Here is a 24,492-nt window from a genome sequence, read left to right on the forward strand (position 1 = left end):
ACTCCATCTCAAAAAAAATAATAATACAAAATACTAGCTGGACATGGTGGCGCATACCTGTAATTCCAGCTACTTGGAAGGCTGAGGCAGGAGAATCACTTGAACCTGGGAAGTGGAGGTTATGGTGAGCCAAAATCGTGCCATTGCACTCCAGCCTGAGCAACAAGAGCTAAACTCCATCTCAAAAAAAAAAAAGAAAGGGCAGCTTTGCCCGATAAAGTAACCATAAGCTTCTAAACATAACTCATTCAACTCACTCCATTTTGTTCTGTGAAATACAAGGTGTTTCTTATTCTGAAGTTATTTGTAACCCTTGCTACTGTTTCAAAACTTGTTTTCCTCATCCCCTTTTCTGTAGCTCCGTGAAGCTATGGCTGCCTTAAGAAAGTCAGCTCAAGATGTTCAGAAGTTCATGGATGCTGTCAACAAGAAGAGCAGTTCCCAGGATCTGCATAAAGGTTAGGGTCAAGAAATACCTGGGTACAGATGGGAGGTGAATTCTTACAGAGATTTCATCTTAAGTCTCATGTCTGCTAATTGTGACATGCCAGACTCATTATCCTTAGTAGTTATGAAATCCCAATTACATGGATGGTGATTTTCCAGTCTGTGATGGTTTTATCTCAATACCTCTTTAGCATCCTACATTTAGACCGTTTCCATCCTCATGACTACTTCCAGATGGAGATTAGGGAGAAGAGAATCACTCAGACTCTTGTTAAAAAAAGGTTTGAGGCCAGGTGTGGTGGCTCACATCTATAATTCCAGCAGCTTTGGGAGGCGCAGGAGGATCACTTGAGGCCCAGCATTAAAGACCAGCCTCGGCATCATAGTGAAACCCCATCTGTAAAAAAAAAAAATGTTTAAAAATTCTCCAGATGGGGCCGGGCGCGGTGGCTCAAGCCTGTAATCCCAGCACTTTGGGAGGCCGAGACGGGCGGATCACGAGGTCAGGAGTTCGAGACCATCCTGGCTAACACGGTGAAACCCCATCTCTACTAAAAAAAAAATACAAAAAACTAGCCGGGCGAGGTGGTGGGCGCCTGTAGTCCCGGCTACTCGGGAGGCTGAGGCAGGAGAATGGCGTAAAAACCCAAGAAGGCGGAGCTTGCAGTGAGCTGAGACCCGGCCACTGCCCTCCCCCCGGGTGGACACAGCGAGATCCCGGTAAAAAAAAAAAAAAAAAAAACAAAAAAAAAAAAAAAATTCTCCAGATGGGCCAGGCACAGTGGGCTCATGCCTGTAATCCGAGCACTTTGGGAGACTAAGGCAGGCGGATCATGAGGTCAAAAGATAGAGACCATTCTGGCTAACATGGTGAAACCCCATCTCTACTAAAAATACAGAAATTAGCTGGACATGGTGGTGCGTGCCTGTAGGCCCAGCTCCTCGGGAGGCTAAGGCAGGAGAATCGCTGGAATCTGGGAGGCAGAGGTTCCAATGAGCCAAGATCGCACCACTGCACTCCCGCCTGGGGACAGAGCGAGACTCCTTCTCAAAAAAAAAAAAAAAATTACCCCACTTTCCCTAATTACCATACTACCCTCTTTACCTTCTTGTTCTCTACCCAATCTATGTCATAACTCTTTAGAATAACTTTGCTTCTTCTATAGGAACCTTGAGTCAGATGTCTGGAGAACTAAGCAAAGATGGTGACCTGATAGTCAGCATGCGAATTCTGGGCAAGAAAAGAACTAAGACATGGCACAAAGGCACCCTTATTGCCATCCAGACAGTTGGTATGTGCAGACTTGGAGGAACCACTCCTGAAAGGCAACCTGCACCCTCCACTGCTGATTGTTTCTTTTCTCCATAACCTTCCCATTTGTCTCTCACGTAGCAGCCTGGATTTATACAGAAACTGGCAGTTTTTGAAAAAATTTATCTTTCCCTTTTACTCAGGGCCGGGGAAGAAATACAAGGTGAAATTTGACAACAAAGGAAAGAGTCTACTGTCGGGGAACCATATTGCCTATGATTACCACCCTCCTGCTGACAAGCTGTTTGTGGGCAGTCGGGTGGTCGCCAAATACAAAGATGGGAATCAGGTCTGGCTCTATGCTGGCATTGTAGCTGAGACACCAAACGTCAAAAACAAGCTCAGGTACCTGGACAGAGGACTGTAAAGGGGTAGAGGCTGGGAGCACAGCACCTGCCCTGTTCGTGCCATAGACCAGATCTCACAATTAGCTTTTGTCTTCTTAGTCCTTAGTGGACTGAAACCCTTACTCTTTCTTTATCACAGGAGTCATGTGGGTGATTCTTTCTTCCTCTTTCTCCTTTTTTGTTTTTTTCCTTTTCTTTCCTCAAAGAGAAAACTAGGAAGAGAATAACGAGGATTAATGATAAGGGGAATAGGGGATTCACACAGAAGAAAGAGATGGAGACTAAATGGTTATTAGCAGCATAGGAATCTGAGAGAGGAAAAAGAATATATGTTTTTTGGCTGGGCCCAATGTCTCATGCCTGTAATCCTAGCCCTTTGGGAGGCCAAGGCAAGTGAATCACTTGAGGTCAGGAGTTCGAGACCAGCTTGCCCAACTGGTGAAACCCTGTCTCTACTAAAAATACAAAAATTAGCTGGGTGTGGTGGCGCATGGCTGTAATCCCAGCTACTTGGGAGGCTGAGGCAGGAGAATCGCATGAACCTGGGAGGCAGTGGTTGCCATGAGCCAAGATTGCACCACTGCACCCCAGCCTGGGCGACAGAAGGAGACTCCGTCTCAAAAATACTTAAATGTATATGTGTTTTTTGAAAAAGTAGGGAGGCATTGGTTAAATTAAGGGAGAACTCCTAACTCTCAAGTTGGGAAGAAAGAAAAACAGGAAGAAAGTAGTAGACTGGAATGTCTTCCCTGGAGTGCATCCTGTTGTGATCCAGAGAAGTAGAAGCTATGATAAATAATTTCTGCGGATCATGTTAAATATCATAACCCCCAGATCTTTCTACTGTCACTCTTCTTTTACAGGTTTCTCATTTTCTTTGATGATGGCTATGCTTCCTATGTCACACAGTCTGAACTGTATCCCATTTGCCGGCCACGTGAGTGTTTCTCCCTTATTCCTTAGCTCAGTTTTTCCTCCTCTACCTGATATGTCTTCTTAGGACGTCCAGTTGAAAAGCCCTAGGTGTTTTTGGTACTTCAGTCTCAAAGAGCATAAATTTGGTTGATGTCCTTTGCTCCCAAAGGACAGTTTGCGCCCAAAAGAGATACAGTTGTATTGTTCATCTCTAGGACTGGGTCTTTGTAGCCAAAGAGTGAGTCACTAGAAGATCATGAATGACCTTGAGTAGACTGCTCATGTTATAGATGTGCTTCAGTTTCATTTCTAAGTGAGTTAGGTTGAAAAAGGTATTACTTCTTTCCTAGTGTCATGCTGCACCTAACGTTTGTATAAATGTAGTCTGCATAATGCTTTCCACAGAAGCTGTGTTAGATGGAACATCATAGTGTCCTCTATATTTGTTACCCTGGCTTGGGAGCAGACTTCTATGGAAATAATCATTTTTAACTGCAGAAGAATCAACTAACACTTCTGTTTACACATAACATGACAGTAAACATATTCTGAGTCTCTTAAAAACCTGATAGAGAATGAGAAGGAAGGACTAATTTTTTCATTTCATGGTGCCACCTGATCTTTTTAAATTTACCATTAGACTTATCAACAAGTGAGCAAGAATTTCCACTTGAATTTTCCAAAGGAGAAGCATCCATTTGTATAAAATAAGTGAATCACCTATATTGTACATGACTTATTTAGTATTTACTTGATTTGTAAGTATGTGCAATTTGTACATTAGGTTTATTACTTAGGTGGTCTTGGCTTTGCGTCCCTCGAGGTTCTGATTTTACTTTTTCTTTCCTTTTCAACTTAAAAAGTATAAAATGTCTCCTGGCCAACCCTTTTCCCTATCAAGACATGTCCTACCTGCCCTCTCAGTTCTACTTCTTCCTTGAAACAGTGAAAAAGACTTGGGAGGACATAGAAGACATCTCCTGCCGTGACTTCATAGAGGAGTATGTAACTGCCTACCCCAACCGCCCCATGGTACTGCTCAAGAGTGGCCAGCTTATCAAGACTGAGTGGGAAGGCACATGGTGGAAGTCCCGAGTTGAGGAGGTGGATGGCAGCCTAGTCAGGATCCTCTTCCTGGTACTGTTTTTCCCTAGAATTTTGGAGGCAGAAGTTGGTCGGGGGGACTTAAGTAGCAGTAATGACAATGGTTTTATAGCTATTCCATAGCCTTCCTCTTTCTTATCCTCCTATGTGTTCTCACTGTTTTTGGTCAAATTTTACTTTGCCCTTTTTGTTGTTCCTCTGTGGGTCATTGTTGAAAATAAATTACCGGAATTATGATACTAATCTGCATGGTTTTGATTTATTTATTTTTTTCTTTAGGAGTATTCACATTGTGTGTAGGTACAGAGAAGGCAGCCATTTCCATTTTTCCAGGGTTAAGGTTTTAGTAGGATAGTGGGACGAAGAAGAGGTATCAAGGAGTCCTGATTATCTTTCAAAGTTCATTTTAACTCTTAAATATTTTGTACTCATCCTTTTCTCCCTTCTCTCTCCCATCTTAGAATCATATTTCTTATTTTTAAAAGTTTTAAAAACTTTTTTTTTTTTTTTTTTGGAGACGGGGTCTCGCTCTTTCGCCCAGGCTGGAGTGCAGTGGCACGATCTCGGCTCACTGCAAGCTCTGCCTACCGGGTTCATGCCATTCTCCTGCCTCAGCCTCCTGAGTAGCTGGGACTACAGGCACCTGCCACCATGTCTGGCTAATTTTTAGAATTAGGTAGAGACGAGTTTCACTGTGCTAGCCAGGGATGGTCTCATCTCCTGACCTCATGATCTGCCTCTCAGCCTTCCCAAAATGTTGGGATTGCATGAGCCACCGCAAGCCTGGCCCCAGAACATTTTAAGGCCGGGCGGTGGCTCAAGCTGTAATCCCAGCACTTTGGGAGGCCAGGCCGGTGACAGGCGGATCACGAGGTCAGGAGATCGAGACCACCCTGGCTAACACAGTGAAACCCCGGCTCCTTACCAAAAAAATACAAAAAAAACTAGCTGGGGCGAGTGCATGGCGCCTGGTAGTCCCAGCTACTCGGGAGGCTGAGGCAGGAGAATGGCGTGAACTCCGTGAGCATGGAGCTTGTGAGCTGAGATCCGCCACTGCACTCCAGCCCGGCCACAGAGCGAGACTTGCCTCAAAAAAAAAAAAAAAACACTTCTTTAATACTGCTACTTGCCTTGGTATGAACAGGGCTACCCAATAGATCAGGAGGTGCCCAGAGTAGCTTCTAAAGAAATTTCCTCAGTGTTAGGAATTATGTTCTTCCTTGGTGCTACCTCAGCCCGTTACTCCTAAGGCGTTATGATCCTTATCATGCTTTTTGTTTGCGGGTTTTGTTTTGTTTGTTTTGTTTTATTTGTTTTTAGATGGAGTTTCACCTTGTTGCCTAGGCTGGCAAGTGGCACGATCTCTGCTCACTGCATCCTCCTCACTTCTGGGTTTGGGGCAAGTGATTCTCCTGTCTCAGCCCCCAGAGCAGCTTTCGGGACGGCTAGCCTTTGTATTTAGTAGAGACGAGGGTTTCACCCATGTTGGGCGGCTGGGGGTCCCTAACTCCGACCTCAAGTGGACCACCCACTGGCCCTCCTGTGCTGGGATTACAGGCATGAGCCATCACACCTGACCTGGCCTGTTTTTTGTTTTGTTTTGTTTTGTTTTGAGATAGAGTCTCACTCTGCCACCCAGGCTGGAGTGCAGTGGTGCAGTCACAGCTCACTGCAGCCTCAACCTCCAGGGTTCAAGTGGCCCTCTCACATCAGCCTCCCAAGTAGCTGTGACTACAAGTGCATGCCACCACACCTGACTGATTTTTGTATTTTTAGTAGAGACGGGTTTCGCCATGTTGCCCAGACTGGTCTCGAACTCCTGAGCTCAAGCAGTCTGTCTGCCTCATCCTCCCAACGTACCAGGATTATAGGTGTGAGCTATTGTGCCCAGCTGTCACACCTCTTATACTCAGTATAGATACCTGTTGCTCCTGTAATTCCTTAAACAAGGAGTATATATTTTTCATTGTTGTGTACCTGATACCCACCATGGAGCCTGGCACGTACTTTATTAAGTAGATAAAGAATTTTTGGGGGGGTGCGTCGATGGAGTTTCACTCTTGTTGCCCAGGCTGGAGTACAATGGTGCAATCTCAGCTCACCACAGCCTCCACCTCCCTGGTTCAAGCAATTCTGCCTCAGCCTCCCAAGTAGCTGTGATTACAGGCATGTGCCACCACACTGGGCTGATTTTGTATTTTGAGTAGAGACAGGGTTTCTCCATGTTGGTCAGGCTGGTCTTGAACTCCTGACCTCAGGTGATCCGCCTGCCTCAGCCTCCCAAAGTGCTGGGATTACAAGCTACAGGCATGAGCCACTGTGCTCAGCCTAGATAAGGAATTTAAGGCTCATCAGGGAGGTTTCCGAGAGGTGACACATGGTATATATCCTCTACACAGGACAGGATAGATTCTAGGCTTTAAGCTATTTCCCTTTATTCTTCTATTCTCTCAATTCCCCAGGATGACAAAAGATGTGAGTGGATCTATCGAGGCTCTACACGGCTGGAGCCCATGTTCAGCATGAAAACATCCTCAGCCTCTGCACTGGAGAAGAAGCAAGGACAGCTCAGGACACGTCCAAATATGGGTATGTCCTGAAAGATACCTGGAGGAAGGAAGAAACAGGCCAATCAGCAAAGGAGATTATATAGAATGGCTATCCTTTGTTTACCACGGTTACACTGCTTACTCATTGGAAACAGGATATGTGCCCTGAGTTGTTTCCAATCGTGGTGATCAATTTGTGCTGCTGCGTCCACATGCTGTGGCTCTAATTTGTTCTAAACAACCACAAAAATATCTGAAACAGTTGGCTTTAAGTTAGGGTGATAGTAGTTACCCTCTGTTATCCACATGAGATTGTCAGTTTTGTGTGTTATCTATGGTTAGTTTTCTTTTTCTTTCTTTCTTTCTTTTTTTTTTTTTTTTAAAAGACTCAGGGGCTTGATATGTTGCCCAGGCTGGTCTTGAACTCCTGGGCTCAAGCTGTCTACCTGCTTTGGCTGGCCAAAGTGCTAGGATTACAAGCATGAGCTACCACATCCAGCATATAGTCAGTTTTCTTTAAAACCCAGACCTGGCCAGGCACAGTGGCTCACAGCTATAATCCCAACGCTTTAGGAGGCTGAGACAGGTAGGCGGTTAGCTTGAGCTCAGGAATTCAAGACCAGCCTGGGCAACATGGTGAAACCCTGTTTCTTCAAAAAACACAAAAATTAGCTGGGTACAGTGGCATTAAGCTGTAGTCCAAGCTACTCAAGAAGTTGAGGTGGGAGGATCAATTGAAGCTAGGAGGTCAAGGTTGCAGTGAGCTAGATCGTGCCACCGCACTCCAGCCTAGGTGACAGCATGAGACCCTGTCTCAGAAACAAAAAGCAGATTTGGTTTTCTTTTTTAATATTACTGTCATACTTTCTGGTTGATTTTTCCTGCCAAAATTAATTGGTTAAAGAATATATTTCTGAAAATATTCCCCCAAAGTATGTCATAATTAATCAGGTAAATCATCTGAGATAGGAAGATATAAAGTCTTATCTAAGGCCCAGCATGGTGGCTCATGTCTGTAGTCTCAGCACTTTGGGAGGCGGAGGTGAGAGGATCACTTGAGGCCAGGAGTTGGAGATCAGTCTGGGCAACATAGAAAGACTCTATCTCTAAGAAAAAAAGAAAAAGAAAAAAGCTTGAGTGTGGTATTGTGCACCTGTAGTGTTAGCTACTCTGGAGGCTGAGGCAGGAGGATTACTTGAAGCCCAGGATTTCGAGGTTACAATGAGCTAAGGTCAGACCACTGCACTCCAGCCTGAGTAACAAAGTGGAACATTGTCTATAAAAAGAAAAAAAAAGAGGCTACTCTGCCGATGGAGTAGCAATTTTTTTTTTTTTTTTTGAGATGGAATCTGGTTCTTTCACCCAGGCTGGAGTGCACTGGCACCATCTTAGCTCACTGCAACCTCCGCCTCCCGGGTTCCAGCAATTCTCCTGCCTCAGCCTCCCAAGTAACTAGGGTTACAAGCACCTGCCACCATGCCCGGCTAAGTTTTGTATTTTTAGTAGAGACAGGATTTCTCCATGTTGGCCAGGCTGGTCTTGAACTCCTGACCTCAGGTGATCCGCCCGCCTCAGCCTCCCAAAGTGCTGGGACTAAAGGCGTGAGCCACTGCGCCCGACCGCTCTTCTTTTATTCCTTTACTTTCTTAATAAACTTGCTTTCACGTTAATAAAAAAAGTATTATCTAAGTCAAAACAACATATGCCAGCATCCATGCCAGTCAATAATAGGAACTGAGAGTCTAAGCACTTACTCAGAATGTGTCCATTGCTTTTTTGTTTTTTTTTGTTTTTTGTTTTTTTGAGACAAATTCTTGTTTTGTTGCCCAGGCTGGAGTGCAGTGACGTGATCTCGCCTCACTGCAACTTCCACCTCCTGGTTTCAAGTGATTGTCATGCACCTCCTGAGCAGCTGGAATTACAGATGTGCACCACTATGCCCATCTAATTTTTGTATTTTTAGTAGAGACAGGGTTTCACCATGTTGGCCAGGCTGGTATCAAACTCATGACCTCAAGCAACCCTCCTGCCTCGACCTCCCAAACTGCTGGGATTACAGGCATGAGCCACTGCGCCCAGCCATTGCTGCCTTTTTATGTTGTATAAGTTAAGGATCAGATGTGTGACTGAATACAAGCATCATAGCTATCATCTTCTCAGTGATCAATTCCTTTTTCCTATAGGTGCTGTGAGGAGCAAAGGCCCTGTTGTCCAGTACACACAGGATCTGACCGGTACTGGAACCCAGTTCAAGCCAGTGGAACCCCCACAGCCTACAGCTCCACCTGCCCCACCTTTCCCACCTGCTCCACCTCTATCTCCCCAAGCAGGTGACAGTGAGTAAGTGTTATTCTTTCTTTTTTCTTCAGTTTCTTTCATATTATATTTTCCACATCCCTTACTATACGCCCTCTTCTCTGATCTCCTAGAAGCTTGGAAAGCCAGCTTGCCCAGTCACGGAAGCAGGTAGCCAAAAAGAGCACATCCTTCCGACCAGGATCTGTGGGCTCTGGTCATTCCTCCCCTACGTCTCCTGCACTCAGTGAAAATGTCTCTGGTGGGAAACCTGGGATCAACCAGACGTATAGGTGAGAAAATCTGAGGCTCTCTGTAGGCAGGATAGCAATGAGTGGTCACTGTGTAGGGGAAGGTTCCTTGGCTCTGAAGGGCTTAGTTTAAGTTTATGATGGTGAGGAGTTTGGACTTGAAAAGGAAGCTTTACCCATAGAAGTTTCTAAGAAATAGAAAGTAAGAATAATTGAATCGGAAGCTGGGTGCTTGGAAATGTGGTATCATCAGAAAGCCATTTGTTAAAACTTCTTGTTGAACATGGTTCCATCATTGCTAAAATAGAAAGGAAACACCACAGCCTCTTTCCTTGAATCCTGGGAGTTAGTAAGGACATTTCTGGAACACACAGCAGACAAAAAATATATTGGTAGAAGACTGGACTCTACTTCCGTAATTCACAGGCAAATACATTTTAGGAAAAGGTATACTGTTGAAATAGAGATGTTAGGCCAGGCGCAGTAGTAGCTCATGCCTGTAATCCCAGCACTTTGGGAGGCCGAGGCGGGCGGATCACCTGAGGTCAGGAGACCAGCTTGGTCAACATGGAGAAACCCTGTCTCTACTAAAAAGTACAAAATTAGCCGGGCGTGGTGGCGCATGCCTGTAATCCCAGCTACTCGGGAGGCTGAAGCAGGAGAATTGCTTGAACCCGGGAGGCAGAGGTTGCGGTGAGCCGAGATCATGCCGTTGTACTCCAGCCTGGGCAAAAAGAGCAAACCTCCATCTCAAAAAAAAAAAAGAAATAGAGATGTTATCAGTCAGTGAAGAGTAACCAGGGATTTTCGTTGTCCAGCTTTGATAGGGCAAGGGAAGATCTTTCTTGAATCATCTTTAGCTTCAGGAGCACAGCTGCTTGAAAGATGAGAGAAATAGCTTAGCTACCTGGAGGGTTAATTATACAACAGAGGTCCTGTTGCCTTCTGATCTGATCACTTGTATCTCATTTGCAGATCACCTTTAGGCTCCACAGCCTCTGCCCCAGCACCCTCAGCACCCCCAGCCCCTCCAGCACCCCCAGCCTTCCATGGCATGCTGGAGCGGGCCCCAGCAGAGCCCTCCTACCGTGCTCCCATGGAGAAGCTTTTCTACTTACCTCATGTCTGCAGCTATACCTGTCTGTCTCGAGTCAGACCTATGAGGAATGAGCAGTACCGGGGCAAGAACCCTCTGCTGGTTCCATTACTGTATGACTTCCGGAGGATGACAGCCCGGCGTCGAGTTAACCGCAAGATGGGCTTTCATGTTATCTATAAGACACCTTGTGGTCTTTGCCTTCGGACAATGCAGGAGATTGAACGCTACCTTTTCGAGACTGGCTGTGACTTCCTCTTCCTGGAGATGTTCTGTTTGGATCCATATGTTCTTGTGGACCGAAAGTTTCAGCCCTATAAGCCTTTTTACTATATTTTGGACATCACCTATGGGAAGGAAGATGTTCCCCTATCCTGTGTCAATGAGATTGACACAACGCCTCCACCCCAGGTGGCCTACAGCAAGGAACGTATCCCGGGCAAGGGTGTTTTCATTAACACAGGCCCTGAATTTCTGGTTGGCTGTGACTGCAAGGATGGGTGTCGGGACAAGTGAGTTGGTGGGGAGAATTGCTGCCCCTGCTTCCAACTTTGTTATGGTTGTCTTCCTTTTTACCTCTTCCTTTCCCTTGTATCTGTACTGCTTTCCCCATCTTCCTTTACCTCCTCCCTCACCTGGAACTCCTGCTATAAGGCCTCCATGAAAGCTATGAGGTAGGGAGACTGGAGTCTGACATGGCCACACTGAGCAACCCTGGGTACATGTGTATTGTGTTATTTTGTTCTCTGATCCCCCCGCTCCTTTCCTTTATTTCTCTCTGTCATATAGGTCCAAGTGTGCCTGCCATCAACTAACTATCCAGGCTACAGCCTGTACCCCAGGAGGCCAAATCAACCCTAACTCTGGCTACCAGTACAAGAGACTAGAAGAGTGTCTACCCACAGGGTAAGTGGTCAGGGAATAGCACAATACCTCAGAGAGACTGAGGAGCATGTTCTTGTTTTTCTCTGCTTATAGAAATCATCAGAAATCTAAAAATTGGAACCAAAAATAGAATACCAGAAGAGGCATTTTATTAATTAGATCTTATTTCCTGACTTCTCAAACACTTTTTTTCTTGGGCTTTCCTTGAAATGAAGACATAGGATGATTGAATAGCGTCTAGCAATTTTCTGTTGCAAAAAAAGATTATCTTAATTTCATAGCTAAATGAATGTCTTAACAGATTATGATTTACTCTTGTAAGTGATGTGTTCAGAGAGAAGTAGGCAGGGACTTGATTACATAGGGCTTTATAAACCAGAATGAAAAAAGTTAGAATCAGGCTGATACAGTGGCTCACACCTGTAATCCCAGCACTTTCGGTTGCCGAGGTAGGTGGATCACCTGAGGTCAGGAGTTTGAGACCAGCCTGGCCAACATGGTGAAAGCCTGTCTCTACTAAAAATACAAAAATTAGCCAGGTGTGGTGGCGGGCGCCTGTAGTCCCAGCTACTAGGGAGAGTGAGGCAGGAGAATCGCTTGAACCCAGGAGGCAGAGGTTGCAGTGAGCCGAGATCGTGCCAGTGCACTCCAGTCTGGGTGGCAAGAGCGAGACTCCACCTTAAAAAAAAAAAAAGAAAGAAAAAAGAAAAGTTAGAATCAAATTCATGGTGCTCTTAGAGAATTTTAAGCAGCCAAGTGATATGACCTACCTTTTTCAGATTACTCTGGCTTCTTTGTAGATCATAGGTCTTAGGATGGCGAAAGTAGATCTTGGAAGACCAATTAGGAGATCATTATAGGAGTATAGCAGAGAAAGACATGGTTGTAGCTATGGCTTGCAATAGAATGGAGGTGACAGTAGAGGTAAGAAGGATAGATTTGGGATGCATTAATAGGTAGATCTACAGAATTGGATAGATTGTGGAGTCGGGGGAAAAAGTAGAAGCAAAGACAATTCCTAATTTTTGACTTGAGCATCTAAGTGGTTTTTGGTGCTTTTTACTGAGATGGAAGACCAAAGGAGTAATAGGTTTGAGTGAAATTCAGTTTTTGTTTTGGCCATATTAAGTCCAAAATGCCTGTCAGGCAATCCAAGTAGAAACATCAAGAAGGCACTGGGATTTCTGGAGAGAAGTGTAAGAGTTGGATATAAAAATTTAGGAATCATCAGCACAGGAATGATATTCAAAGCCTGGATGAGTTCACCTAGACACAACGTTGATAATAGAGAAGGTGGCTCAGGAGTAAGCCCTGGGTCCGCCAACATTTAAAGGTTGAGCAGAGGAGGTAGAACCGGCATGAGTTTGAGGACAGCTACTGAGGAGGGCAAGGCCGAAAGATTGCTTGAGGCCTGGAGTTTGAGACCAGACTGGGCAACATAGTAAGACCCTGTGTCTAAAAAAAAAAAATTGTTGGGGCCAGGAGTGGTGGCTCACGTAATCCCAGCACTTTGCGAGGCCGAGGCAGGCAGATTGCTTGATGTCAGGAGTTCAAGACCAGCCTGGTCAATATGGTGAAACCCCATCTCTACTAAAAATACAAAAACTAGCCGGGGATGGTGGCGAGCACCTATAAGCCCAGCTACTTGGGAGGCTGACACAGGAGAATCACTTGAACCCAGGAGGAGGAGGTTGCAGTGAGCCAAGACCGCACCATTGCACTCCAGCCTGGGCAAGAAGAGTGAAATTACATCTCAAAAAAAAAATGGTTGGCCAGGCACAGTGACTCACGCCTGTAATCCCAACACTTTGGGAGGCCAAGGTGGGTGCATCACCTGAGGTCAGGAGTTCAAGACCAGCCTGGTCAACTTGGTGAAACCCCATCTGTACTAAAAATACAAAAATTAGCCAGGCATGATCACGCACGCCTGTAATCTCAGCTATCTGGGAGGCTGAGGCAGGAGAATCGCTTGGACCTGGAAGGCAGAGGTTATAGTAAGCTGAGATTGCACCACTGCACTCCATCCTGGGCAACACAGCAAGACTCTGTCTCAAATAAATAATTTAAAAATAAAATTTTTTTTTTTTTTTTTTTTTTTGAGATGGAGTCTTGCTCTGTCACCCAGGCTGGAGTGCAGTGGCGTGATCTCAGCTCACTGCAAGCTCCGCCTCCCGGGTTCACGCCATTCTCTTGCTTCAGCCTCCCGAGTAAGTAGCTGGGACTACAGGCACCCGCCACCATGCCTGGCTAATTTTTTGTATTTTTAGTAGAGACAAGGTTTCACTGTGTTAGCCAGGATGGTCTCGATCTCCTGCCCTCATAATCCGCCCGCCCCAGCCTCTCAAAGTGCTGGGATTACAGGCGTGAGCCACTGTGCCTGGCCTAAATTTTTTAAAAATTAGCCGGGCATAGTGGGTGCATGCCTGTAGTCCCAGCTACTTGAGAGGCAGAGGCAGAAAAATCACTTGAGCCCAGTAGTTCAAGGCTGCAATGAGCTATGATCACGCCACTACACTCTAGCCTGGGGTGATAGAGCGTGACTCATCTCTAAAAGAGGAGGACAACAAAAGAGTGGAGTATAGCATGGTAAATTGGTATATATAAACACGTGAACTAATAAACCTAGTGATCAAGATACATAATTAACAAAACAGCGAGGAGAAAAGCATCAGTGAAATAATTCAGAAAGTGTCCCATAATTGAAGGGTCTGTGTTTCTGAATTGAAAGGGCCAATTAGGTCCCAAAATAATGAAGGATAAAGGTAGATTCTCATTTAGAGACATTATCATAAAATGTCAGAACACTGAGGGGGAAAAAAATCCTAAAAGCTTCCAGAGAAGAGACACAGAACACATTAAAAAATAGACTTGAAATGACTTCAGCCTTCCCTGAAAGTAACACTAGAAGCTAGATAGCAATTGACGAATCTGTTCAGAATTCTAAGGGAAAATTATTTCCAACCTGGAATTTTTAACTCGGGCAAACTATCAATTTGGTGTTACGGTAGGCTAAAGACATTTTTTTAGACATGCAGTACCTCAAAGTTTTTCATCATTCCCCTTCTCAGAAAGTTTCTGGAAATATTTGCAAAAATGAGAGGGAAAGCCAGGAAAGTGGAAGACAGGTGGCAGTGCAGTGAAAGAGGCTTCCAGGCTGACAGCTGTGTACCTAGGGGTAGAGAAGAGACACTGCAAGAGCAGGTCAGATGCTGCAGGAACTACTTCAGGAAAATCGGTTTAATAGAAAACCTGAGGTGCCTGAATACATTCAGAGGAGATCGAGACTACTGGGGAGATCATAGGATGAATTTTGCTGATTACAAACTAAACAAAGGAATAGACGGTTGTTAACTTTAGTTGCATTGCTGTATAATGTATGTTTTAATAACAAAATTTTGAATCTAACAGTAGTGTTTAGATTTGATAATGCTGGGTGGTACATGAGTGTTCCTGATATCTTTTTTACATGTTTGAAATGTTTCATAAAAATATTTTCAAATAATCACAAATAATATGTTACTCCCCTGCTTAAAACTCTATAATGTAGTCCCACTGCTGTTTGGATTTTATTCTGACTCTTAACCTTAGGTTATATATCTGGCCCTTTCCTATCTCCCTCCAAAGTCGTTCCAACCACACTGATATTTTTCAGTTTCTGGATCCAGTTCCACCAGTGTTTTCCAGCCTGCCTCTGGAGACTTGCACATGCTGTGCCCTCTTCTTGGCATCCTTCCACTTTTCTTTGTGTGGCTATCTTCTTTAACCTTGAGCTTTCAGCTGTAAAGTCACCTCCTCAGAGAGACCTTCCCTGACCAGTTTAAAACTAGGTCATTTTACTCCCTTAATTCTCTCATTGAGCACCATGTTTGTGTTCTTTATAGCATTTATGACAACTTTTGTTGACGTGTTTTTCTTCTTTTCCGTTATAAGCTCCTTCATGAAGGCAAGGGTCTTATGTGTCTCTTTGTCTGTCTTGCTAACCATTGTATCACCAGTTTACCCAATGCCTGGCACATAGTAAGCACTTAGGCCAGGTGCGGTGGCTGACACCTGTAATCCCAACACTTTGGGAGGCGAAGGTGGGCAGATCATTTGAGGTCAGGAGTTCGAGACCAGCCTAGCCAACATGGTGAAACCCTGTCTCTACTAATAAAGTACAAAAAATTAGCCAGGCATGGTGGCGCGCACCTATAGTGCCAGCTACTCAGAAGGCTGAGGAGAATCAGTTGAACCTGGGAGGCGGAGGTTGCAGTGAGCCAAGATTGCATCATTGCACTCAGCCTGGGTGACAGAAGGAGACTTCGTCTTTAAAAAAAAAAAAAACAATTGGCCAGACGCAGTGGCTCACACCTGTAATCCCAGCACTTTGGGAGGCCCAGGCAGGTGGATTACGAGGTCAGGAGTTTGAGACCAGCCTGACCAAAATGTTGAAACCGCCCCCCCGGTACTAAAAATACAAAAATTAGCCATGCATGGTGGCGGGCGCCTGTAATCCCAGCTACTCCAGAGGCTGAGGCAGGAGAATCACTTGAACTCAAGAGGTGGAGGTTGCAGTGAGCCAAGATCCCACCACTGCACTCTGGCCTGGGCAACAGAGTTAGACTCTGCCACAAAAAAAAAAAAAAAAAAAAAGTAACCACTTAAATTTTGGGGAATGAAGGAATGATACTCAGTATAGCTACTGTAAAGGTTTCATGTGGTAATGATTACACCTGAGTCCAAATTCCAGCCCTGCCCCTACTGAGCTGATCTTTTTTGATCAACTGTAAACACAGGATATTAACATAAACACTAGCCTGGGGTGACAGAGCGTGACTCATCTCTAAAAGAGGAGGAGGACAACAAAAGAGTGGAGTATAGCATGGTTAATTGGTATATATAAACACGTGAACTATTAAACCTAGTGATCAAGATACATAATTAACAGAACAGGGAGGAGAAAAGCATCAGTGAAATAATTCAGAAAGTGTCCCATAATTGAAGGGTCTGTGTTTCTGAATTGAAAGGGCCAATTAAGTCCCAAAATAATGAAGGAAGCCATGTCCCCAGTGGGGTTTTAAAGGATCTAACAAAGTTGTTTCTTGATCTGGTGCAGGTTACATGGTATGCTGAGTTTGTAAAATTCATTGATCTATAGACTTATGTGTATTCTCCTCTGTGTATATTAGGTTTCAATAATCTTTTTTTCCCCTCTACCCACTAGACCACCAAGGAAATAACCTTTTTTTTTTTTTTTTTTTTGCTATGGAGTCTCGCTCCCAAAGTGCTAGGATTACCGACATGGGAAATAATCTTTTTTAAAGTTAGAAAAAAAAAAAAAAGCTAGACATGATGGCTCACACCTGTAATCCCACCACTTTGGGAGGCCATGGTGGGAGGATGGCTTGAGTCCAGTAGTTCCAGATTTGCTTGGGCAACGTGATGAGACCTCGTCTGTACAAAAAAAATTTAAGAATTAACTGGGCAAGGTGGCACGCAGCTGTGGTCCCAGCTACTTAGGAGACTGAGGCAGGAGGATTACTTGAGCCCAGGAGGTCAAGGCTGCAGTGAGCTGTGGTTGTGCCACTGAACTATAGTCTCAGTGACAGAGCAAGACCATGTCTCAAAAAAAAAAAATTGGAGGCCAAAACAGGTGGATCACTTGAGGTCAGGAGTTCAAGACCAGCCTGGCCAACATGGTAAAACTCTGTCTCCATTACAAAAATTAGCTGGGTATGGTGGCATGCACCTGTAATCCCAGCCACTCGGGAGGCTGAGGCAGGAGAATCACTTGAACCCAGGAGGCAGAGGTTGGGCGACAAAGCGAGACTGTGTCTCAAAAAGAAAAAAGACCATCTGTATTAGCATAGCTTTAAGGAGAGAATGTGAAAATGTATATATAAGGCTTTCACACAGTGCCAAACACAAATCGTATGCTTATTAAGTAGAAGCTGCTCTTACCATCTTTATCTGGAGGGATGTGACTAAAATCATGAAATAACTGAGCTGTTGAATCATTTCCAAAAGTAAATTTCTCCCATCAATTTTGCATACCAAGAAAATAAGTAAAATTCTAACACTGGGCAAATCATATAGAGCAAAAACATTGTTACCTGAAACAATTAGTTTTCTTAGTATAACTGTGTTATCTTCCTTTAATGTTGGTATGTGCTAGATCCCTCTGATTACCTTTAATGTTGTTTAAAAATAATTAAAATTTTTTTTCTTTTTCAGAGATGGGATGGACTTGCTTTGTCATTCAGGCTGGAGCGCAGTGGTGTGATCATAGCTCACTGCAACCTCGAACTCCTGGGCTCAAGTGATCTTCTCACCTCAGCCTCCTAAATAGCTGGGATTACAGGCATGAGCCACTGCGCCTGGCCCCAATTCTTAAATTAAATAGAATATGAGCTCCCCTGGGCCGGGCGCAGTGGCTCAAGCCTGTAATCCCAGCACTTTGGTTGGCCAAGGGAGGCAGATGACGTGAGGTCGGGAATTCGAGAATAGCCTGATCAACATGGAGAAACCCCAACTCTACTAAAAATACAAAATTAGCCAGGCATGGTGGCGCATGCCTGTAATAATCCCAGCTACTTGGGAGGCTGATTCAGAAGAATGACTTGAACACGGGAGGCAGAGGTTGTGGTGAGCTGAGATCGCGCCATTGCACTCCAGCCTGAGCAACAAGAGCGAAACTCTGTCTCAAAAAAAAAAGAATATGAGCTGCCCGAGGGTAGAAATTATGACCCTTTTTCTTTTTCTTTTTTTTTTGAGACAGTCACACCCCGTCTCCCGAGTTGGAGTGTAGTGGCGCGATTTCCGCTCACTGCAACCTCCGCCTCCTGCGTTCAAGGAATTCTCCTGCCTCAGCCTCCCAAGTAGCTGGGACTACAGACGCATGCCACCACACCCAGCTAATTTTTTTATTTTTATTAGAGACAGGGTTTTACCGTGTTAGCCAGGATGGTCTCAATCTCCTGACCTCGTGATCCGCCCACATTGGCCTCCCAAAGTGTTGGGATTACAGGCATGAGCCACCACGCCCATGACCTTTTTCATTGTTATGTTTCCAGTGTTTGGTAGAGCTCTTGGTGTTTAATAAACGTTTACTGAATAAAAGAATGAAAATCAACTTTACCATGAACATTAGTCACAATTCCTCCTATCTCTTTATTCCCTTTCGTATGTGTTATGTTGGCCTCTGTTTTTCTCACATTTATTTATTTTTATTATTACTATTATTATTATTATTATTGCTGTTATTAGTAAGAAACCTCACCTGGAATTTCTCACATATCTTTATTTTGTCTTTATTCTCACATGTCTTTATCTACTTCTATAAATTGACAGTCTATATAGTGCTTATTTTAATGGCTCTGTAATCTGTATTCCCATTATAGTTTGCTTAGCTTTTCTCCAGGTGTTAGGCACTCTAGCATTCACTTTTATGAGCTGTATTGCTATAGACATCTTTAAATCTTTCTCCACCCTCTAAATTTTTTCCTTGGGCTATATTTCCAAATGAATCAAAGAGCATAGATAGTTCAATAGATCCATTCGCTTAGATCATTACCTAATTTTTAATCTTTATCTACAACACATTATAAATGATAATAGCTTAAGAATTACAACAGTTTTATGGATTTATTGTGCTCTAGTGATCATATCGTGATTGATTTTATCCTAACCTCCTCCCAGGGTATATGAGTGTAACAAACGCTGCAAATGTGACCCAAACATGTGCACAAACCGGTTGGTACAACATGGACTACAAGTTCGGCTACAGCTGTTCAAGACACAGAACAAGGGCTGGGGTATCCGCTGCTTGGATGACATTGCCAAAGGCTCTTTTGTCTGTATTTATGCAGGTTGGTGATAAAATATAAGGGTTGTTTCCTGAGATTGGGACATGGTAGGGAATTGAACCAGAGACAAATTGAACATAAGAAGAAAGTGCTTGATATGTGAACTGGAGTAAGAGGCGGCCAGGGACTTCTACAAAGAACGTGATGAGTGATGTACCTGTCTAGCTAGACCAGAGAGGGCCACAAGTGTTTCACAAAGAAGAGAATGAAAAGGGATGAAATTTTGGACATGGTGATATTTCAGAGGACAGACATGATTATAGAGTCCAGTGTATCATTTTCTTCCATGTCACTCCACTCAGAGATCTTTTAGCATAGCCCAGTACTCTTTTGATAAAGTAGAAGAAATGGAAAGACAGAAAGGGCAAGATTTAAAATGACAGTAAGTTCTCCATACTTTATCATAGTTAAGATACAAAGGGAGGTATTATCAAAGAAACACTGGGCCAGGCGTGGTGGCTTACGCCTATAATCCCAAAACTTTGGGAGGCCGAAGTGGATGGATCACCTGAGGTCAGGAGTTGGAGACCAGCCTGGCCAACATGGTTGAAACCCCATGTCTACTAAAAATATAAAAATTAGCCAGGTGTGGTGGTGGACGCCTGTAATCCCAGCTACTTGGGAGGCTGAGGCAGGAGAATCACTTGAACCCTTGAGGCAGAGGTTGCAGTGAGCCGAGATCATACCACTGCCCTCCAGCCTGGGTGACAAAAGTGAAACTCTAACTCAAAAACAGAAAAAAACAGAAATGAGAGACCAGAATGGAGGCTTTTTGACTCTATATGCTGGTAGAGCGGGTATTGATGGAATGACCCTTATTCTTTCTAATAGGTCCCCGTGGCCGGGTGCGGTGGCTAACACCTGTAATCCCAACACTGGGAGGCTGAGGCGGGCAGATCACCTGAGGTCAGGAGTTCAAGACCAACCTGGCCAACATGGTGAAACCCTGTCTCTACTAAAAATACAAAAAAAAATTAGCCAGGTGTGGTGGTGTGCACCTGTAGTCCCATCAGGAGGCTAAGGCAGGAGAATTGCTCGAACCTGGGAGGCAGAGGTTGCAGTGAGCCGAGATCGCACCACTGCACTCCAGCCTAGGTGACAGAGCAAGACTTCATCTGAAAAAAAAAAAACAAAAAAACTAATAGGTCCCCATAACCCTAGAAGGCCTTTAATTCTCTTCATTCTCAGGCAAAATCCTGACAGATGACTTTGCAGACAAGGAGGGTCTGGAAATGGGTGATGAGTACTTTGCAAATCTGGACCATATCGAGAGCGTGGAGAACTTCAAAGAAGGATATGAGAGTGATGCCCCCTGTTCCTCTGACAGCAGTGGTGTAGACTTGAAGGACCAGGAAGATGGCAACAGCGGTACAGAGGACCCTGAAGAGTCCAATGATGATAGCTCAGATGATAACTTCTGTAAGGATGAGGACTTCAGCACCAGTTCAGTGTGGCGGAGCTATGCTACCCGGAGACAGACCCGGGGCCAGAAAGAGAACGGACTCTCTGAGACAACTTCCAAGGACTCCCACCCCCCAGATCTTGGACCCCTACATATTCCTGTTCCTCCCCCAATCCCTGTAGGTGGCTGCAATCCACCTTCCTCTGAAGAGACACCCAAGAACAAGGTGGCCTCATGGTTGAGCTGCAATAGTGTCAGTGAAGGTGGTTTTGCTGACTCTGATAGCCATTCATCCTTTAAGACTAATGAAGGTGGGGAGGGCCGGGCTGGGGGAAGCCGAATGGAGGCTGAAAAGGCCTCTACCTCAGGACTAGGCATCAAGGATGAGGGAGACATCAAGCAGGCCAAGAAAGAGGTAAGTAGTGGCAGAAAACTCTGAGAGCTATGGCTTTAACTTTGGTGCAGTAACAAACTTAATGCAGTCTCACCATGAGTCGTTGCATGTAGATTATTCTACTTGATGGATATTTCTGTGGCCACCTTGTTATCTCTCCCCCTAATTAGCACATACCTAGTGTTTGTTTAAAGAACCAAATTATTGGCCGGGCATGGTGGCTCACGCCTGTAATCCCAACACTTTGGGAGGCCGAGGCAGGTGGATAACTTGAAGGTCAGGAGTTGGAGACCATCCTGGCCAACATGGTGAAACTCTCTACTAAAAAATACAAAAATTAGCCAGGCATGGTGGCGCATGCCTGTATTTCCAGCTACTTGGGAGGCTGAGGCAGGAGAATCACTTGAACCCGGGTGGCAGAGGTGCAGTGAGACGAGATCGCACCACTGCACTCCAGCCTGGGTAACAGAACGAGACTGTCTCAAAAAAAAAATTATTTTAAAATCCACATGCCTGGTGGTAGAGGGTGGACAAGTATCTGATTAATTCCAAAATGAAAGATTCATAAGATTTAATGTTAAATGCTGTTTCAAGTTATTCACATCATTGTTTACTTGTACTAAAGTAGAGAAACAATAATTGATTTTAAGTATCTCTTTGATGATGTTGATGCTTTCCACATTACAGATGGTAAAACTGTCCCTGGTTGTTGTAAGCCTGCTCGTGGTATTTTCCATGAGCATTAAGCCCCATCACTGAGAAGGCTTAAAGGCTCCAGCCAGAGAGTGTAGTGAAGATTGCTGTCAAGTTGCAGAGTGGTTTACCCACCCCACTTTAGAATGTGTACCTGTCACTGGCTGATGTTATCTTTGGAGGTCATTTGAAGTCTGATTATTGGACTTGTTAACTTTAGGCTGTGAAAGCATTTAACCCTTCACTTGTTCTTTTCCAGGACCCTGACGACCGAAACAAGATGTCAGTGTAAGTGCCTTTTGTTCATTTGTTTTGTTTTGTTTTAAGACAGAGTCTTGCTTTGTCACCCAGGCTGAGTGCATTGGCGTAATCTCAGCTCATTGCAACTTCCCCCTCCCAGGCTCAAGAGATTCTGCTACCTCAGCCTCCCTAGTAGCTGGGACTACAGGCGTGCACCACCACATGTGGCTAGTTTTTCTATTTTTTGTAGACACGGGGTTTCACCATGTTTCCCAAACTGGTCTTGAACTCCTGGGCTCAAGCGATGCTCCCAAAGGGGATCCTCAGCCTCCCAAATTGCTGGGATTACAGGCATTAGCTGCCGCATCCGGCCCAGTGCCTTTTTGACCTGTTTCCAAATCTGCCTTCTCTCAAATCTAGGCTAGAAGCCTAAGAAACAGCCAGTAACCTGTTGGCCTCATTCCTTCCCCTCCCATCAGAGTTACTGAAAGCTCTCGAAACTACGGTTACAATCCTTCTCCCGTGAAGCCTGAAGGACTTCGCCGCCCACCTAGTAAGACTAGTATGCATCAAAGCCGACGACTCATGGCTTCTGCTCAGTCCAACCCTGATGTAAGTGACCTTCTCAAGCTTCTGAGTCTAATAAAGGAACACGGGCCATTGTCACCTCATCAAGTCCTTCACTATAATTACTGTTAGGCCTTCTACTTCTTTAGCCTTGACTTCCTGCCTTATTTTCTTTCATCCAGCATCTAAGCCTCCTCTTGCCATTGCCCCTTCCTGCTAGACCATGGGTAACAGCAAGGACTTTAAGGAGCCCTTCCCATTTACTTCTCTTCCTTCTTACCCTCCTGATTCCCCAGGATGTCCTGACACTGTCCAGCAGCACAGAAAGTGAGGGGGAAAGTGGGACCAGCCGAAAGCCCACTGCTGGTCAGACTTCGGCTACAGCGGTTGACAGTGATGATATCCAGACCATCTCCTCTGGCTCTGAAGGGGATGACTTTGAGGACAAGAAGAACATGACTGGTAGCCTGGAAAAATGTTGGGAGTGGTGGGAAGAAATAGTAAGAAACTTGGGATAGAGCATTTTTTAAGGAAGCTAAAGAAGTAGCGGGTAAAAATTCAGATCCTAAGAATTGGAGCATCTCTGGGAGGGCTTTCTGACTCCGAGCTAAACTATTCTTTGACACATCCTCTCTCATTTCCGGTTTGCTACTCTTTTCCCCTCAGATCTAATTATGCTTGGGAAAAAACTGCCACTTAGGATCTTTGAGTTCCAGCTTATTGGTGTTTCTCAGCTGCAATGTTGGGAGAGAAACAGGGGTAGAATGTCCATTCGTGAGTTGGGATGGGTCCTGACCCCATTCTCCCTCCTGTCCAGGTCCAATGAAGCGTCAAGTGGCAGTAAAGTCAACCCGAGGCTTTGCCCTTAAATCAACCCATGGGATTGCAATTAAATCAACCAACATGGCCTCTGTGGACAAGGGGGAGAGTGCACCTGTTCGTAAGAACACACGCCAATTCTACGATGGCGAGGAGTCTTGCTACATCATCGATGCCAAGCTTGAAGGCAACCTGGGCCGCTACCTCAACGTGAGACCCCTCTCCCCACCTCTAGATGCTGGATTATCCCATAGTCCTCAAATTTCTTTTAACATACTCTATAAGCCCACCTTTTCTTGTTATAAACTCTTGATCTCAAAGGATCTTAAAGAGGTAGCTTTCTTTAAAAGCATCTGTTATAATGGGGAGGGTCAGACAGCATTTTTCTTCTAACTCTCACTCTCCCTGCAAAGCCAGATTCAGTTTCCCTGGCTCTTATTTGATCCTGTCCTTAAACCAACAGCACAGTTGCAGCCCCAACCTGTTTGTCCAGAATGTCTTCGTGGATACCCATGATCTTCGCTTCCCCTGGGTGGCCTTCTTTGCCAGCAAGTAAGGAGTCAGGAAAGGGGATGACTGGGGAGGGGCAAGGACCACTGAAGTTCCAAGGGCCCCTCCTCCATTCATGATGCAACTTCACCTACATATTCAGTAACCCCAAGGGCCTGGGTTATCTGCTGTCTTCGCCACACACCATCCTTTTTCTTCCTCTTCAGAAGAATCCGGGCTGGGACAGAACTTACTTGGGACTACAACTACGAGGTGGGCAGTGTGGAAGGCAAGGAGCTGCTCTGTTGCTGTGGGGCCATTGAATGCAGAGGACGTCTTCTTTAGAGGACAGCCTTCTTCCCAACCCTTCTTGAACTGTCGTTTCCTCAGGAACTGGGTCTTCCTGATTGTTGAACCCTGACCCGAAGTCTCTGGTCTAGCTACTACCCCCAGCTCCTAGTAGATAGAAATAGGGGTTCTGGACCAGATGATCCTTTCCAATGTGGTGCTAGCAGGCAGGATCCCTTCTCCACCTCCAAAGGCCCTAAAGGGTGGGGAGAGATCACCACTCTAACCTAGGCCTGACATCCCTCCCATCCCACATTTGTCCAAGTGTTCCTGCTTCTAACAGACTTTGTTCTTAGAATGGAGCCTGTGTATCTACTATCTCCAGTTTGTATTATTTCTTGAAAGTCTTTTAACAATATGATAAAACTAAGGTTGTGATTTCGTTTCTTTCAGCCCGATACTCCCAAATCTGGATCTTTCAGTGAGATACTATCCCAATCCTCCCCCGTGGGCTGCTGTCATTAATATTCTATCTTGTCTACCTTTGCTTCTTGC

At 44.9% G+C, this 24,492-nt stretch overlaps 1 protein-coding gene across 6 annotated transcripts in view; it reads left to right on the forward strand.

Annotated features, from left to right (window-relative positions):
* Window positions 1-24,478, forward strand: part of SETDB1 (SET domain bifurcated histone lysine methyltransferase 1) — a 40,554-nt gene extending 16,076 nt beyond the window's left edge. For 3 of the 6 annotated variants that reach the window (XM_031652662.1, XM_031652661.1, XM_031652659.1), the window contains exons 5-22: window positions 359-458; window positions 1,614-1,739; window positions 1,903-2,104; window positions 2,970-3,043; window positions 3,968-4,158; window positions 6,588-6,714; window positions 8,858-9,014; window positions 9,104-9,262; window positions 10,196-10,828; window positions 11,106-11,222; window positions 18,879-19,048; window positions 20,234-20,862; window positions 21,794-21,822; window positions 22,254-22,386; window positions 22,638-22,803; window positions 23,159-23,370; window positions 23,624-23,712; window positions 23,877-24,478. In XM_031652662.1, the coding sequence (XP_031508522.1) occupies window positions 359-458; window positions 1,614-1,739; window positions 1,903-2,104; window positions 2,970-3,043; window positions 3,968-4,158; window positions 6,588-6,714; window positions 8,858-9,014; window positions 9,104-9,262; window positions 10,196-10,828; window positions 11,106-11,222; window positions 18,879-19,048; window positions 20,234-20,862; window positions 21,794-21,822; window positions 22,254-22,386; window positions 22,638-22,803; window positions 23,159-23,370; window positions 23,624-23,712; window positions 23,877-23,994 (3,432 nt within the window). In that variant the 3' untranslated portion in view covers window positions 23,995-24,478. Of the gene's footprint in view, window positions 1-358; window positions 459-1,613; window positions 1,740-1,902; window positions 2,105-2,969; window positions 3,044-3,967; window positions 4,159-6,587; window positions 6,715-8,857; window positions 9,015-9,103; window positions 9,263-10,195; window positions 10,829-11,105; window positions 11,223-18,878; window positions 19,049-20,233; window positions 20,863-21,793; window positions 21,823-22,253; window positions 22,387-22,637; window positions 22,842-23,158; window positions 23,371-23,623; window positions 23,713-23,876 lie in introns of those variants that run through there. The other 3 variants (XM_031652664.1, XM_031652663.1, XM_031652665.1) reach the window with 2 other exon arrangements.
* Window positions 24,479-24,492: the final 14 nt, after the last annotated feature.

This window comes from Papio anubis, chromosome 1, assembly GCF_008728515.1.
Source record: "Papio anubis isolate 15944 chromosome 1, Panubis1.0, whole genome shotgun sequence".
Classification (NCBI taxonomy): Eukaryota; Metazoa; Chordata; class Mammalia; order Primates; family Cercopithecidae; genus Papio; species Papio anubis.